General features: G+C 38.2%; 2 protein-coding genes across 3 annotated transcripts in view; both read left to right on the top strand.

Annotated features, from left to right (window-relative positions):
• The window catches only part of CHL1 (cell adhesion molecule L1 like), a 214,173-nt gene that overhangs the window by 14,514 nt on the left and 181,017 nt on the right, over nucleotides 1-18,642 (top strand). The gene's annotated exons all lie outside the window — the stretch shown is intronic.
• On the top strand, nucleotides 46-888 carry LOC129045407 (large ribosomal subunit protein eL32-like). The gene is made up of 2 exons (XM_054504632.1): nucleotides 46-334; nucleotides 506-888. The coding sequence occupies exons 1-2, from the start codon at nucleotides 261-263 to the stop codon at nucleotides 864-866; spliced, it is 435 nt and encodes a 144-aa protein (XP_054360607.1). The 5' UTR covers nucleotides 46-260; the 3' UTR covers nucleotides 867-888.

Here is an 18,642-nt window from a genome sequence, read left to right as displayed (position 1 = left end):
CTGCATGAAATTGATTTGGGCTGAATTTTTTCACACAGTTGACTTGCTTGAAATAATACTAAAGGACCACCATTGAGCAATTTGGATACAACTAATGTGTGCTTTTGTAAATCAGGTTCAAATAAACTGGATTTGACCTTAACCACTAACCCCTCAAAAAAGGCTGGCAGTCATCACAGTGAATGCCATCCAATTATGTATAAAAATTGATATGAGTCCTCTCTTCCTGTGGAGATGGCAGCCATCACCTACTTGGCATCATGGCTACTCTCAGACCTCTGATGAAGCCCAAGATCATTAAAAAAGGACCAAGAGGGGCACCTGGGTGGCTCAGGTCCTTGGATCGAGCCCCGACTCAGGCTCCCTGCTCAGTGGGGAGGGGAGTATGCTTCTCTCTTTCTCTCTCCCTCTACCCCCTACTCGTTCTCTCTCTCTCTCTTTTTCTCTCTACCTCTCAATTAAATAAATAAAATCTTTAAAAAAATAAAAATAAGAAATAAAAAAGGACCAAGAAATTCATCCAGCACCCGTCAGACCGATACGTCAAAATTAAGAGCGACTGGTGGAAGCCCAAAGACACTGACAATAGGGTGCGCAGAAGATTCAAGGGCCAGATCTTGATGCTCAGCATTGGTTATGGGAGCAACAAGAAAACAAAGCATGTGCTGCCCAGTGGCTTCTGGAAGTTCCTAGTCCACACTGCCAAGGAGCTTGAAGGGCTGCTGAGGTGCAACAGATCCTACCGAGCAGAGATTGCTCACAATGTCTCCTCCAAGAACCACAGACCCATTGTGGAAAGAGCAGCCCAGCTGGCCAACGGAGTCACCAATCCCAATGCCAGGCTGTGCAGCAAAGAAAATGAATAGTTGGATAGTTTATGTGCACATTGTAGTTGTGTTAATAAAATCAGAAAACTAAAAAAAAAAAAAAAAAAAAAAAAGGATAGGAGTTGTTTGAATTGGAAATTGACTTCTATACCCAAAACCTGCTTTTGAAAACTTGGTTACTACCTCTGTTTTCCTGTTTCACCAGCTGTAAACGGAGGATAGAAACAGTTACCACTGCCTCCCAGTGGCAGCTGGAGGATTAATGAGCTAATATTTGTAAAATGCTTTGAAGACAAAAGTGCCAGCTATTATTATTACTAATAAACCATTTTTCTCCAGTGTAATGTTGGACAGCGGCCATTAAAAACTCATTACTGTATTTAACAGTAAAACAATCTGCTACAGCCTTGTATTTACTGCCTCAATTAAGCATGCATTCCACTTCCTTTGCCCCTCGAAATTCAGAGCTGATGAGGAGGGACAAAAAGGTGTGTGTCATCATTTCCCAAGTTCATTTAAATAATGGGGTTAACAGACTGGATGCTTAGAGTGGAGAGTAGTTGGATTGTTTCTACTGAAAACTAGACTGTGTCCTTAATGGGAGGCTAATTTGGCTACACATTTGCTTCTGTGCTCTATGAAGGGAATGGAATGCCCAGTTCTAGGTTTTTATTCAACTGGATTTACTTCACATCTACTGCTGTTGAAGATTGTATTCCAGTGTCTTGGTGGTTCAGACTGGTTCCATGAATGACACAGTTTATGTGGGCGGTTGTATGGTGTGTGTGTGCATGGTGGAGCAGGGGTGGGTGTGCTCTATTTAGAACTCATGCCAAACATGAAGTAGAAAACTGAAGTAATTATTTCAGCTGCTTCCAGTCCACAAATATTAAAAAATAAAACTGGAGGTCTTGAATTATACAGAGTAGTTCATTAATCTGTAATTGATGTGTTGCATTAAATCCCTTCGATACAAATTTATTTGGATCTACGTGAATGTTCTTAAATACTGCATGATACAGGTAGTGGAAGCATTTCTCACCTATTGCCAGAACAATGCTCATTTTCCCCATGCTGTTTTACTACTGCAAATAAGAGTAAAAGATATAAAATAAATCAATGACTGTAATCACAACAAGTAAATCTGAAGTCTATTCACTAGCTACCTCCAGTCTCTAAATCCTAAACCAATATCTAAAGGTTGAACAAAAGAGGCCTCATAGCAGCATAAATTCACTGAATTCACTGCTAGCATTTTGGTATGGAAAGACCTTCCTCACTCAGTGACTACTCACTCTTAATTTAGAACCATTCTAATAAGCATAACTGTTTTATTTTAGTGGATGACAGAGTATAAACTGCAAGTTAGAACAGATGATGGAAATTTTGCAGATTCGTTCACAGACAAAAGAAATTATAGTTAGCATCTCTTCAGCAAGGGAGGAGTATGGAAAGGCTAGAAAGAGGCAACTCAGAAATCATCATGGCCTTATGAGTGGTCCCTGAGTCATTAAGAAATTATGAAATAGTTTAAACTAAAAAAAAAAAAAAAATTGACATATCACCTATATGAGTATAGATCATTAATCTGAAAATCAAGTGAAATCATCTTTGCTAGTGATCTACCTGTTTTAAGAATGTTACATGCAAATACAAAACAGCAGTATTAAAATTCCCCAAACCTTTTACAAGATGTCCTTCTAATAGCAATGCACTAATAACTATCCAAGGTACTATTGTTTGCAGATGAGATTTTGCACTGCAAGTGTATCACAGTATATTTTTTTATTACTATCAGTTAAGGAGGCCATGCCTTGTAAATACTATCACCATTCCATTGACTTCTGAAATGGAGCTCATGCTATTTTCATCATTTATTTTGTTGAATTGTGCATGGGGAATTCACCATATGGCTTTAAACTGTTTAAGACCTCAGTAGGAATGTGTTTTGCATATCAGATTCTTGGGGGAAATACACAAGTTGCTTATCATTTGGAAGAAAAGTACCTGGAGACTTATGTGTAGTGAAGAGGGGAAATGATGAAAAATTAATTTTAATTGTGACTATGTAGCAATTTATGTAAAATGTGAAGGGGTACTGTTCGGTTACCTATTGCCACATTACTAACCCATAACTGAAACAACAACCATTTTATGAAATCTCATGCTTTTGTGTGTCAGGGACTCAGGCAGGGCTAAGATGCGTGATTTCTTCAGCCCCACCTGGTGACAGCTGGGGTGACATGGTAGGTTCAGATGGTGGCCGGGTTGGCTAGTGGCCCCAGGATAGCTTCACTTGCATGTATGGTGCTGTACACGTGCAAGGGGGCGCTGAACTCAGCTGTGCCCCTCTTTGGCCTCTGGTTATTTTCATGTAGCACATGGTCTCTCCATGTAGGTCAATGGAGACCTCTCAAGTAGGTCATTGGACTTCTTACGTGATGGCTCAGTGGTCCAAGAGTCCAGTTTAGAAGATCATCAGTTCTGGTAAAGACTGGGCCTGGAACAGGTTCAGCATCCCTTCCACTCTGGTCCAAACCATAAAACACCAGTCCATATGCAAAGGGAGCACTCATGCAGCTACCCTGCTGTGCTGGAGGGTTCTACCAGACAGGGTAGGAAGAACTTGAAAGACATGCTAATCAAGAGAATTATTATACCCCCCCTTGATACCATTTACTCACTCCATGACTGATTACAAAGTGGAAGAAAACTTGGAAGACGTAGAAGAACCCTGTGCCCCAAAGGGACTCCTTTCCCTTCCTCCTTCCTAGATCTCTTATGCCCAGGAGCACACACGACTTAGAGAAGGGAGTGTGACAGGAGAGTGAACTTTGGCTAGCCAGAGGCACCCATGTCTGGAGAGGGAGGCTAGATGTGAGAGGATGGGCAGCTGAGGACACTCAGGCTGAGATGCCTTAGCAGGATGGGCTTTGCTGATGCTCTGTACCTCCCAGCCATTTGCATTTATCCTTACTCTTCCATTTAGCTCGGAAGTGGCTTGGCCTTGGCAGCACTAGGACTCCCCCAGTGAAACTCAAATGCCTGGAAACATGGAGTTGACCACTCAGATCGCACAGGCACTGGGCTTGAGGAGGGACGGAAAAGAGCCTCTCCGTGTCCTTCTGTTTATCTTTTACAGCCACAAACGAGAAAGGAGGCAGGCTTCTTGCACCGAAATGATAATTGTGCATTTGGCTTCCATCTTTCTTTACCTGTAACTTTCAGAAACAGGATTGTAACGGAAAGGGGATTCATGGGTGGTGAGTACCAACATCATTCTCATATCTTCTTGCAGCGCTGTGCGAGCGCAGAGCAAGAAGCAGGTCAAGAATGTACAGCAAGGGAGCTGTCTTGGGCTGTTTCTTTTCTCTTCAAATGCTCCCTGATAATGGATGAAGAATAACCGCCGCCATGTCTAATATGGGTTCAGTTTGTGTTCTCATCGCCTCTACTTCTGTATTTCCTCACACCTTCCCATCATCTTCTTCCTTCTGTGGCATGCCGATTTTTCTCTCAGTGCTTGGGAGCCACGCATGCTATCATTCTCATACCTCTGTTACATTATCCCACTCTTCTGATAAACACGGATGTTTTTCTCCTGCAGTCTTGCCAAAAGCATGTTCGGAGTATTGCACTATATTTTTCATATCTCAGAAACTAATTCAGCAGGTAAAATGCAATATATGTAACCCTAAAATGCTCTGTTATGGTGAATTTAATTCTATAATGGTAATGCTGGAAATTGCCTTTAAGTAAGGGACACAAACATATATCATTTAATGGGATTCTTATAAAAATTAGGTGTTAAATAAATGAATACATAAATAAAAACAAGGTAGGTATTAATCCTATTCAGAGAGGTTAAGGGAACTCCTGGCACCATTTCTGTAAGAGGGGAACTGGAAATCAGGTTGTCTGATTTTGTCTTAAGTCATTTTCACGACAAACCACTTAGCTGTTGATAAAATGTCCCCTTGTTCAGAAAACTTAGTGTTTTCTGGACAGGTTCATTTTTAGATGATACAACCTATAAAGCCGTATTAAAAAGTCTTGGGACTGTTGAAACACAAGCAATGCTCGGATTTTTTCCTGTGGTTTCGTTTGTTATAGCAAAATACATTTTTACTACAGCAGAGAGCACCTTCTGGCCAGTCTTGCTTTAGCACTTGTCCATCTTCTGTCCTCTGCATCCTTTCTCTACTCTTACATGACCACAAAGCCTGCTTCAACTTTCTCTTTGACACACGAGATTTATTTCTCATGAGCCATTCTGGATAATTCCATGTTCAGTCTTTTAATCACTAGACCACTGTAACCTTCCCCTCGCTGGATTTCTGCCCTTTGTCATCATTCTTCTCCACGAAGGTCTAAATGTCCCTGAGAAAATCCCCCTTTCTCGCTTGTCACTTTGACCATGATGTCACTTACTTCCCGAAAATTTCCCCTGGCTCCCCACTGCTTTGCAGGCCAAGTAACTGTCACACTTGGTTTCCACATTCAGCCGGATTCAGCCTTCATTATTTCCTTCTACTTTCCTGTATCCTTAGAGACCCTCTCCTTTTACCCAACAGCTCGCTGTTCCAGCCTTTTTAGAGCTCCTGTCTTCTCAGACACTTTCTTTTTTTAAATTTTTTTTAAAGATTTTATTTAATTTATTTGACAGAGAGAGACAGGGCAAGAGAGGGAACACAAGCAGGGGGAGTGGGAGAGGGAGAAGCAGGCTACCTGCTGAGCAGGGAGCCCGATGCGGGGCTTGATCCCAGGACCCTGGGACCATGACCGGAGCCGAAGGCAGATGCTTAATGACTGAGCCACACAGGCACCCCTCCTGCTGTTCTTTCTTCTTAAAATAACTGGTCACTCGATCATCTATTCTCTAAGACTCCCCCAAATACACCGTCTTCATTATTTTTGTCATAAGGTACTTAACATTTTCAACAGCACATTAAAAGAAAGAAGTGTTGCTTTAAAACTGAGGTTTTATTTCATTACTGTAAATGAAACACCAGTGTAGTGGGAAACAATGAAAGGTAATTACAAATGTTAACACAATGAAAACAGTCCAAGGTCATTAATGATAGCTGGTTACAAATTACCCACCTACCTGCCAAAGGCTCTGGGTTGAAGTTCTGCTCCCTCTCTCCCACTATAAAATAGCAAGATTAGTAAAGTTAAAGTGTTGTTAGTGATATATTAGGACCTACCTGAGACTTCACTTTTTTTTTTTTTTTACAGTCAGAAAGACTGCAAGACAATTCAAAGGGGATATTCGCTCAGGTCATGCCCAAAAGGGCTTCCTAAGATGATCGCAGTACTGAGAATAGTGCTCTAGAATATGCAGCCCAGCTCAAAGAGGGTGAAGACATCCCTTAGAAAAATTCATCACACTTCTCTGCCTTTATCTTAGTATGTGCCTGCATTTAATCATGAAATGAAAATTTGTGAAGTTCTTGCTGTGTGAAAATCACTATGCTGGGTGAATAAACTCCAAGGTGAATTAGACACAGTACCTGGCCTGAAGATGCTTACAGTTACCACCAAATATACACCTATAAAATAGTATTAATATGAACATATATGCATTTTCTGGGGTCTGACACTCCTGAAATGTTGTAAACCTCCAGTCTAATTAAGGATATATACTCAAATAAGAACAATGTAGAGGACCAAAAATGCCATAGGAGAATGTATAGACAATATATGATGAGAATAGGAAAGATTATTTCCAGTTTGTGCACTATTAAAAGTGTCAGGGGGCACCTGGGTTGCTCAGTCAGTTAAGCATCTGCCTGCATCGGGCTCCCTGCTCAATGGGGAGTCTGCTTCTCCCTCTCTCTCTGCCCCTCCCCACCACTGTGTGCTCTCTCTCTCAAGTAAATAAATAAAATCTTTTAAAAAATAAGATGAACGTGTCAGAAAAGAGGTAGAATTTGAAAGGCAAAGAAGAAATTTCATTGCAATTACCATTTCTCGGAAGCAAAATAAATGTGCAAGCCCTACTTAATGAGCAATTAATTTTTAGCAGTATTTATCACACCAGTCTAGTGCCATTAGAGAAAACCTTCTTGTGATAAAATGTGATTTGATTACCTTTCTCAAGTTCCAAAAGGCTTTTCCATGTATTATAAAACAGGATCCCTCCCCAATTTGGCATAGACTTAGAGAAAGCCAAACCTGGGTGGAAGATGGCGAGCCAACCTAAAGCCTATTTGATTGACAAGTCAGGGGGTGTGGATATCAAGAGCCATCATAAGGATGTTTGAGTTCTATGACCTTGGAGGGTGCTTTCCAATTCTGAGATGACCAGGAAATCAGATGTTCCCAGCAGAAAAACACAGTGCCTTCCGTGTTTTCTAGGTGGGTTTTTTTCTCCTTTATGTCTCAGAGTATTGCTGACTCTGTGTTCTGTAGTCCCTTCTAGGACCTGGTTCTCAGTCATAGAAGCTCAGATAATGCAGATAAGGCTATTGTGTATTTAGTTCTCTATACTTAGTATGCTTGTGAAATGGGAAGAAGGAAAAAAACAAAGGATAGTAATGATAAAGTCATCTAATACTAAGAGCTGACTGTGAAACACTAGGATTTTCTTTATTGTTGTTTATATTTGTGTAATTTTCATATATTTTTCAAGTGAAAATATTTTGTGCCTTTTTTTTCTTAGAAACACTGAGGTCACATGCTACATTATCAATGTCACTTTTTTTTTTTAATTTTATCTTTTTTATTTATTTAAAAAAATTAAGTTTTATTTATTTAGATAATATCTATACCCAATGTGGGACTTGAACTCATAACCCAAGATCAGGAGTTGCATGCTCTTCCAGTTGAGCCATCTAGGCGCCCCCCCCCCTTTTTTTTTTTAATATCACTTTCTTATTGGCCATACTAACACTTACATAATTGACTTGTTGAGTCTTCTGTACATTGGATTTTAATTACATCAGTAATTTCACTTTTTTTTTTTTTTTGAGATTTTATTTATTTATCGGAGAGAGAGAGAGCACAAGCAGGGGCAGCGGCAGGCAGAGGGAGAAGCAGACATCCCGCTGAGCAGGAAGCCCAATGCGGGACTCGATCCCAGGACCCTGGGATCATGACCTGAGCTGAAGGCAGGTGCTTAACCAACTGAGCCATCCAGGCGTCTCCAGTAATTTCACTTTTAAAAAAAAAAGTAGGGAAATGAATATCCACAATACTGATTAGTGATGGATATTCTTGATTTTGCTAGCACCTTGAATAATGCATCCCTCTTTTTGATTACTGTGGATATTTCATTAATACAGAAAATACAACTTTTTAAAGTTCAAAGGGAAGAAGCACTTGTGTGTTAGTAGAGTTGATAAAGCAATAGTGCAGTGATGTGAAATATTCTAGCTTTATCTTCTGAAGTTATTCTTTGCAAATATTAATCATGTGCACCTAATAAGTAACAGTGACAAGGCATAATTTAGAGACTATGAAATTGAGAATTTGAACACACAGCATGTGCAGGCATACACATACATAGACAGAACTGCTCTTTGGTAAATCTATATAACCTCACTTATGCTGAACTCACTCAGGATCTGCTTTCTCATCAAGTATTTATCATCAAAATGAAAACTTCTTAAAATTGTCATGGATTTGCTTATACTACTATATGTTAAGTGTAAAAAGTAACATTTATTTCTTGGCCTCATACTAGGTGACTAATTATAAAACTGTTCTGTGCATTGAAGTACATCTCTCAAAAGCTTTACAATCTGATTTTTGACGAATGATGCAATAGTGAAATTTGAATGATGCCATCTATTGAATGATGCAATAGTGAAATTTACTTGAGGTGACCATTTCATGAATTCAGAATTTTTTTTTACTTTCAGCATTTCTGCTCATTATTTATTGGCTGAGTTTCATCAAATTTGTCAACTGCCAGCCTAAAGCTTTGGAAATTGGTATGATGAAAATTCTGAGTGGGAATAAATGTCTTTAGAGATATTTTAAACCCAAGAATGTGGGATCTGAGACCTACCTGTCCAGATATGGCAGAAAATGTAGACAAAAAATGGTGTTTAAAAAAATACTACCATATTTTAGAGGAACAGTACTAATCAGATAATATTTAAAAACTCAGGGGCGCCTGGCTGGCTCAGTCAGTGGAGCATGTGACTCTTGATCTTGGGGTTGTGAGTTCGAGACTCATGCTGGGTGTAGAGATTACTTAAAAATTTTTTAAATAAGTAAATAAAAACTCATGACTGGTGGTACAATTTTGAATTGAGGTATTATGGGGAAAACATCATTACTGGAGTTTGAAGTTTTGGCTTTTTGATGTTGTTTGGCAGAATAATTCTAAATACTACAGTTTTTTTTTTTCTTTTTGATTTCCTGTGAATTCAGAGCTGACTTTCTTATATGACAGTTGAAAAGAATCTTCTTATTTCTTGTGTATTCTTTTTAATGTGGCCAGGAGAAAGATTAAAGTGAATACTCTCTTTCATAAAGCGGTTGAGAGTTGATTCTGAAATAATGTACCAGACAGTGCTTTTAGAGTGAAAGAATAGCCTCAGAACCCTAAGATAGTCAACATATACCAGACCCGTCTATAAAAAAACATAAAATAGTTTGTGTTTATTGATGCCTTGTGTAAGATGTGGATTTACCAGAAGCATTTGAATTCCATATTTCCCTATGACTGCTAACTGACCGATGGTATTGGTAATATATTTAGAAAGTTTATTTCCTCCTTAAGCATAAGATGCCCATCGGACATTCAAGGAACATTGCTGGAGGCGACTTTGACATTGACAAAGTGGAACACACATTTGGGAAAGGGCTGCTAAAGATGGCCATTCATACCCAGAGAACTAGCATTTTCCCATTTGCTAGGATTTTCCTAATTTGGCAGTGGTTCCTGGATGCCACACCTAGACTTTCTTTCTTTAGCAATGTTGATTTATGGAAATGCTTTGATAGAGGCTCAAAAGCTAACACCAAATTCAGCCGTGCAGAAAGACTCCAAATCATATTCTTCTTTTTTGTCAATATTTTCACTAGGGCAATGTGAGATATTAAATCACCTGGAATTAGTTATGTGCCATTTCAGCAACCTTTTGTGCTCCATCTGCCACAAGCTGTTTGTGCTGATTAGCAGTTTAAAAGTCTGCAGAGGAAGGAAATTTTCAGTAGCTTTTTTCTTTTTTTCTTTTTCTTTTTTTTTTCTCTTCAGTCCTGTGTGCACTGGGGTAGGAATTACCCTTGTGTAACTTCTGAATAATTTGGTTGAACAGATTCATGCTGGAAAAGAACAGTATCAGAAAAAATTTACCTATCTGTCTATAGCTATGCTCCCAGGTACAAAAGAGGAGAAGAACCAGTGACTCCAAGTGAAGTAAGTGTGTGTGTGTGTGTGTGTGTGTGTGTGTGTGTGTGGCTCTGATTCCAAGGAGTCATTCATTCATTCATCAAATATTTATTGAGCTGTTTATAAATTCCAGGCACCGTGCTAAGCATTAAGATGAAGACAAATTCTCTGCCTTCCAGGGTTGACCATTACTAAGAATGTCAGCCAATAAATAAGTAAACAAATAAAATCATTATAGGAAAGAAAAAAAGGGCGATGGTAGAGAAAAATGAAAGGAGGAACTTATTACAGAAAGGGTTTTCTGAGAAGATGACTTTCTAGCCAAGCCAGAAAGGGAGGAAGGCTCACGGAAAGAGCCAGAAAGGCAGGGTTCCAGGCAGAGGGGCAGCAAGCGGAAAGGCACCGTGGAAGACAAGAATTTGGCATGGTCTGGAGCTGACAGAAGGCTAGAACCTGGAGCGTAGGGAGCTTGGGCGCAATTGGCACAGGAAAGGTTAGGGCAGATCTTGTGAGCCCTTACAGGTCATGGATGAGAATATGAATTTAAAGCACCGTATAGGAACTTCAAAGGAATCCAAGCAGTTAAAGCAAGTGGATCTGATTTATGTTTATAAAAAAAAAAAAAATCACTTTAGCTGTTGCGTGAAGAGTGGATTGCAACAGGGAGCAGGATCCGTTGGTGTTCCACATGGGGAATGAGAACAACTCGGACTTGAGCTAGGGTGCGATAAAGGGGATTTGTGAGACTGTTTATTGTACTTTTAATAAGATGATATGGGTGGTTTGGGGATTGTTGTGAGAAATAGCACACAGCCCCTGCAAGCAGAAACCTACATGGGAAACAAGTACAGAATATGTAGTTGTGAGACAAGGAGGTTTAAGATACGTGTCGTCGCCATGCTGCCTTCCTGCAGAGGGATTTGGATGAGCCCCAGGAGGGCTGAGTGACATTTAGTGAGCTTCTGGACTGAAAGAGGGCATGCACTCCTGAAAGAATGTGCTACACTGCACTGGAGGAACCTGCTCATTAATTCTTACAGCACTTTTGTGTTGGGTATGGAAGATGAAAGACATTTTCCATTCAATTATTGATCATAAGCATGATATGTGTTGATCAAAGTGGCAAGATAATTTGTATCAAATAGAATTCGGTTATCCTTTTTTCCCTTGCTATATTTTAATATATATTTAAGTTTCCCCAAGTGAGTAGAGAACACAGTACCCACCCACCCCTAAGGAAAGAACCATTCTATTGTTAAAAGTGTTACTGAATAGCAAGTAAATTATGTTGACTTTAACCCAAATGCCCACCCTATTTTTTGGTATATACATTAGTAATGTGAAATGCTTCTAAATGTGTCCTTCTAGGAAGATTAAAGTTTAGACTTTGGATGTTTATTTTCATATTTATGTGAAAAAGATACAATTTATTAGTTATATAGATAATGACAAAGAACAAAGAATAAGTTTTAAATTCATAAGAAAAAAACAACACAATGGAGAAATGGGCAAAGAGAAAGAACACATTTTAGAAAAAAGAAACTCAATTGGTCAAAAATAATGTAAAAATACTGGACCTCACAATAATCAGGGCAATGCAAATTAAAATCTCAGTGAAAACAAATTCTAGCTCATCCATATCATGGAATATTACTCAGCAATCACAAAGAATGGACCTATGCAATAACATGAATGACTCTCAAAAGCATCGTGCTGAGTGAAAGAAGCCAGACACAAAAGGTTAAATACTGTATGTTTCCATTTATAGGATATTCTGGAAAAGGTAAAACTAGAGGGACAAATAAAATCAGTGATTTCAGGGACTGGTGGGTGGGGTTGGGAGTTGAGGTGATGGAAATATTTTATATCTTGATTGTAGTCATGTTTAAACAACTGTATACTTTGTCAATACTGAATTGTGCATTTAAAACTTGTTACTTTTACTCTAGGTAAATTATACCTTAGTAAAGCTGATTAAAAAAAAAGCAATGAGGATCTGTGTTACATTTATTGGGCTATAACAGTGAAAATATCTAAACTGAATGTTGTGAAGATATCAGGAAATGGGAGCATTCATGCTCTGCTGATGTGAGTAAAAAGTGACAGAACCCCCTTTGGGAGGAGGAATTCACAATAGCTAGGAAGGTTGAAAATATTTATACCCTAGGATGCCCCAGCCATTCTGTAGCTGCATGATTACCCAAGAGAAGTGCTCACACATGTGCTCAAGGGGGACTATACAGTCAGGGAAGAAGAATTTCCTCTGCTATTCAACGTCCTTCTAGCTGGACTAAGAATCAAATTGACATAAGACAGATTAATGGGAGAAAATCAAATTTAATTTCATACACATGAGAAATCCACACAAACATGGAAATTCCAAAGACAGGCAAAGTGAGGTATATATGTCCTTCTGACTAAGAAGAAGGGGGTAGGGGTCTGGGACTTCAAAGGGAATGAATGCAGTCCTCCGGAAGATGAAAAAGAGTAAATGCTTGGTAAAGAAATGTTTCTGGGCCACTCAGAAACAATGGACATAGAGGACTCTGATCAAACAGACCTTGCTAGTTTTCCCCTTATCTACTGTAGTAATTCATATCATAATGTAGTTATCTATGATGATAGCTCTCTTCTTGGAGCAGGACCTCTATCTGTATTATTATTAGGTAGTTGAGGAAGGAAGTAAAGAACTTTTCCTGAATCTGCTGGGTTTTGGTTGCTTTTAACTCAAAATAATCTTTATACCAAAGTGGCCCATCTTGGGACAGCCTGCCTTTATCCCCTACAATACAAACTATGTTCTGTGCAATCATTTGTTTTGTTTTGTTTTGTTTGGTAGGCTCTATGCCCAACGTAGACCCCAAGATCAAGAGTTGCATGCTCTCCTGACTGAGCAAGCCAGGTGCCCCTTCATGCAACCATTTGTAAGAGTAAAAAATGGAAACAACCTACATGTCTATCAAAAGGGGTTAAGTAGCTTGAAATATATAAAATATTTAGTATATGCATGTTGACTTCTATAGAACAGTTCAAATGAATGAACTAAATATAAATGTAGATTTTGAAAATAATTTATGTGAAAATAAGCAAGTGTCAGAGTGATACCTTGTGTATGATAGTGTGTTAAAAAATAAAACTCAACTGAGTAAAATTTTAAAATCTTATGGGCTTTATTCAATGATTCTTGAATCAGGCAGTATCCCATCTAGCAGATAGAAAGGAGCCTTGAGTAGCTGTTCAAAATGAAAGACTTCTAGGGGCAGAAGGCAGCACATACAAGGATTAGTAGCAAAAAGTGAATTGTTTCAGACAAGGTGACTTTCCTTTAGAAGGCAGCAGGGGGTCTGTTGGGCCTATTACCTCCTAGTGCTGACCAGGGATTCTTAATTGACTGGTGTAAGATTCCATTCCTGGGACATGGTGAAACTGTAACTAAGTTAAGGCTTGTTGTGGTTAGGCTCAACATAAGCAACTCTATTTGGGGCCTCTTGTCTCATTGTCAACAATACCAATTATGTGAATTAAAAATACTCATGCAACATTTTATTTATAGAATAGTATAAAAAATGTGTTGCTTGCACATCAAATTAAATATGTTGGTTCTTTCTAGGAGTAAACAGAGATGGAATTTAGAAGAGAAATTAAGGGACTTTCAACTTAATTTCTTGTATTTTATTTATTTAAATAGTGATTTCTGGGGGCACCTGGCTGGCTCAGTTGGTAAAGCATGTGACTCTTGAACTCTGTGTTGGGACTTTGAGCCCCATGTTGGGTTTGGAGCCTACTTAAAAAATACATAAATAAAAATAAAAAGTGAGTTCTGAGGCAAATATGACAAAATGTTAATATTTAAAAATTTAGATGGCAATTATGTAGGAATCTTTAAATTCTATTTCCTGTATCTAAATTTCTTCATAAAATAAAAACATGTAAGCTACATTGCAAAATCGCCAATATAGAATTTGTGTTTTTTGGTCAAGTAGAAACATTATCACCAAAGACTGATAATGAACTGTTTCAGCTCTTGATTACAATGTAGATCTATCAGAATGTTTATATGTAACAGACCCTAAACTCATTCAGAGATTAACTTGCTTAGATCTAAGAGAAATCTCATGCCTTTCCATTTTTAATTTCATGGTAGTTGTCAAAAACTAGACAAAAAGTCAACTCAATCTCCTCTTCAGAAGAGTAGAGGTAAACCACATAGTCATACTCCAGTACTTTTTTTTTTTTTAAAGATTTTATTTATTTATTTGACAGAGAGACAGTGAGAGCAGGAACACAAGCGGGGTGGGTGGGAGAGGGAGAAGCAGGCTTCCCGCTGAGCAGGGAGCCCGATGCGGGGCTCCATCCCAGGACCGTGGGATCATGACCTGAGCTGAAGGCAGACACTTAACAACTGAGCCACCCAGGTGCCCCAGTCACACTCCAGTACTTAACATCTGTACAAAGACTTATATATACATGAGTAGTACTTAGTATTTCAGGTAATCTTCCTGATGTTTATGTTGGTTCTGTAAGTGTTCTTGCTGTTAGAATATAGATGAGCAAACACTGAAGAAGGAGTTTAAATTACGTGTTTAATATTAAGTTCATGAGACTGTAGATACTGTACTTATGCAAGATATTACTCTATTGTATCTTAATATTTATTGACTTAATTTATAGAAATATTTTATGTGCTCAAAAATGATATGACTACATATGTGACAAATCTTACTTAAAAATTTAGGTTTCTATAAGAAGCAGCATAATTTTAACTTAGGCTTATGGATATAATATTATTTCATCTCCTTGCAAAATAATTGAAGGCAGCATATATTTTGTATCAACCTAAAGAAGTACCAAAAACTGGCTCCTGAAATCAAAATCTAGGTTCTTATCTACATATATCTGTGTTACTTGACCTATATTCAATTCCTATTGTAAACAATTACCACCAGATTAGTGGCTTAAAAAGACACAGATTTGTTCTCTAGAAATTCTGGAGTTTAGACGGCCCCAAATCAAAGTGTCAGCAGAACTATTTTCCTTTAGAGCCTCTAGGGGAGAATCTGTTTCTTTGCTTTTTCTAGCTTCTAGAATCCACCTGCATTCCTTGGCTTACGGCCCCATCCTTCATCTTCAAAGCCAACAGTGTAGCATCTTCCAATTTGTCTCTCTCTGCTCTGCCCTGTGTCACCTGTTCTGACTCTCACCTTCTGCCTTCTTCCTATAAGGAACCTGTGCTTATATTAGACCCATTCACGTATTCACGTAATCTAGGATAATCTCTCTATCTCACAGTCCTTAATGTAATCACATCTGCTAAGTCCCATTTACCATGTAAGGCAACATTCTCGCAGGTTCTAGGGATTAGGATGTAGGTATCCTGTGATGTCTTTATTCAAACAACCACACCACCCTTCAAACTATTTTCTGGTTGAAATATCCATGAAATTAAGTGAACTTTTGGTGAAAACATTTTGGTCCATCACTATCACTATATGATATAAAATAGTGATACTTAAGTGAAGTGTTATGGGAACACAAATCTGCATTGCAAAGTTAATATTAGAAGGTAAAGGCTCTCTAAGTATTGACCTATAGAGTTAAAATAACTTTTGTGTGGGCAGTATACCATCTTTTGTTTTTAAAGGAGTAATCTGTTCAGAATGTGGTATTTTTGTACTGTAACTACATTGTATCATGGGTAAAGAATAGGACATATCTCAGAAGATTGTTGCAATTACTAAATGAAATATTTTTAAAACTGTTACAGTGGTGACTGGCATGTAGCTTTTGCTAAATACCTGCTTGTTGCATTTGTTAATATTACTAGATTCACTGAATTACCAAAAACCATATTGACTACATTAAGTAACAGAATTTAGTGGAAGAGAAAATGCAAAAAATTGATTTTAACTCAAAAGGAAAAAAATATTTTGAGAAAATAAAATAAAAGGACTGTGTCAGGTACTAATTGACTAGAGGATTAAGCTCATAAATCCTTTATTCATTCAATAGGTAGTATTGAACACTTAGGATACCATGTTGTCTATTAAGTTCAGGAACAATGCTGAGCAACTGGAATGCTACCTACACTTACAGAGCCTACAGTCTAACTCAGGAAGACTGTTAATAGAGGAATAATAAGCGTTGGGATGGAAGTTGTACAGGGTATCAGATTGTCTTATATTTGATTCTTAGAGTTAAGCCAAATTTAACATCTCTGAAGTCTGAAAATGAATATAGAGATTCATCCAGTAAAATGGAGTCTATATTAATTCTTAAAACATCTTTTTTTTTTTCCCCCTTTATAAGACAGCTCATAAAGCCAAAGTGAAAGCTGGGTCAAACATGAAACAATTCAGTTTCTTTCTTTCTTTCTTTTTCTTTCTTTCTTTCTTTCTTTCTTTCTTTCTTTCTTTCTTTCTTTCTTTCTTTCTTTCTTTCTCTCTTTTTTTTTTTTTAAGATTTTATTAATTTGACAGAGAGAGACACAGCAAGAGAGGGAACACAAGTAGGGAGAGTGGGAGAGGGAGAAGCAGGCTACCTGCTGAGCAGGGAGCCCGATGCTGGGCTGGATCCCAGGACCCTGGGATCATGATGTGAGCCCAAGGCAGACGCTTGATGACTGAGCCACCCAGGCACCCCAGCAATTCAGTTTCTTATGCCCATGCACCTACTGATAGTCCCACACTCACACAAACATACATACTCACCACCACCATTGTCTAGGAACTTAACAGTGATTGTGCTTCTCTAGGTTTCTAAAATCAAGAGAGTGATTGTGAAATAGGTAATGAAGGAGATAATTAGTACTCTTCTGCCTTTTCTTAAAGTGGAAATATTTCTATGACTGTTAGAGAAAAAAATTACCTTATATTTTTTATCTTTCCCGTCATTTTCCAAAATGCTTCCTCCTCTCCCCAATGTTTAGTAGACAATCCACTACAAGTAGATACTTTCTGATAGACTACACATAGGAGAGTTTTGAAAACATAACAAGAAGGGTGTCTTAGTCCTTGTCAAAATATTTTCATGTTGAAACCAGGGAAAATTTTGGGTGAAAGCTGAAATGCATGTTAGTTTAATTCATGCCTATTATTTCAGGTAAATAATTTCACCAGGAGTTCTTCATTGGTAAAATCAGTGTTTATGTCATGTAAGAAAGTAGCAGGTAGTTATTACCAGGGTTGAAAATGTATAAATGTTATCCACCTCCTCCCACCCATGTCTTACTTTTACTTTAATAACCACCACCTATGAATGCCCATCTATTAAAACTAAGCAGGAAGTTGTCTTGTAAATCATTTTTAAAAATATTTTTCTGCTTCACTTTTTATAGAAAATATATGAGAAGAAACATGGGAAGACAGGAAATGATCTCTTAGTCCCATAAAGGTAGACCTGAAGTTGGGGCCTAGACTAGCATTGTGTATTTGTGCAACACTAAGCGATGCTCCTTAGGACTGATGGGGAGAATATTATGCTTCTGAGCTAAATGAGAAAAACAAACAAAAACCCTGTCTTTTCTCTAGCATTCTTAATTGCTTTCTATGGAAATAAGGGCTAAAAGGTTCATAACACTTTGAAATACAGTAGGTGATATATGTTTGGAGAGAGGAAACAAAAGGCATAGAATAGAAATCAAAAGCTTTCAGAAATAGAGCAAATTCTGGAGAAAATAGCATGTGTGGACACCAACTACAGTTTTAGTGCGGGAGAGTTACAGCAGAAATGTCGGCTTTTTTTAGTGCTTAGGGGTTTTCCAGCCTTTTAGACAAATTGCTCTCCTCTGTGCATCTACATTGTTTTCTCCTCTGGGATCTTCTTTTTTGTCTCACTTCTCTTTTTACTATCTGTCCCCTCCTGGAGATACCTGCACTCATTACTTTGGGTCTCCCATTAGTGATTTTGTTACAGTATCTGCAGTCTGCTATGATTTGCTTCCAGCAGTGAGCCAACAGGAAGGGAAGCAGCCCAGTGCTCTTCAGGAGAGGTTATTGGTTCAGGCTGAGCTCCTTCAGCAATTCACACTGGCTCAAGGAAGATGAGTGACAGGACTTCTCATTTTCTCTCTTACATTTATCACAGCTAATGCCCTGATGTATCTATCCATCTACCAACTGATAGATGGATCCATCCATGCACCTATTTATTTTGGCATACAGCTTTGCAGTTGAGACAAACAATACCTGAATGGATTTGATCTATCACAAGACTGCTGTTGAGATTAAAGAATCAGGATTCAGAAGAAGTTGAGACCAAGTTTAATGATGTTTTTGGAATGTGTGGTTTTAATAATGATATGTTTTCTTCAAGGGAATTTCAATTCAGTTAAGTATGTAATGAAAACACAGGGGAGTGTTTGAAGAATCATTTAGTCTCTGTCCAGGTGGCATGCTTTTGGATGGAATTACATACAATTTAAGAATTGAAAAAAAAAAAAAAAGGCCCTTATAGGATTACCCCAATCACATA

This window comes from Mirounga angustirostris, unplaced genomic scaffold (genome assembly GCF_029215605.1).
Source record: "Mirounga angustirostris isolate CCGP_5_RB_7025 unplaced genomic scaffold, mMirAng1.0.hap1 SCAF_1, whole genome shotgun sequence".
Taxonomy (NCBI): domain Eukaryota; kingdom Metazoa; phylum Chordata; class Mammalia; order Carnivora; family Phocidae; genus Mirounga; species Mirounga angustirostris.
Note: the sequence above shows the minus strand (reverse complement) of the source record. Positions and strands in the feature narration are given on the sequence as shown.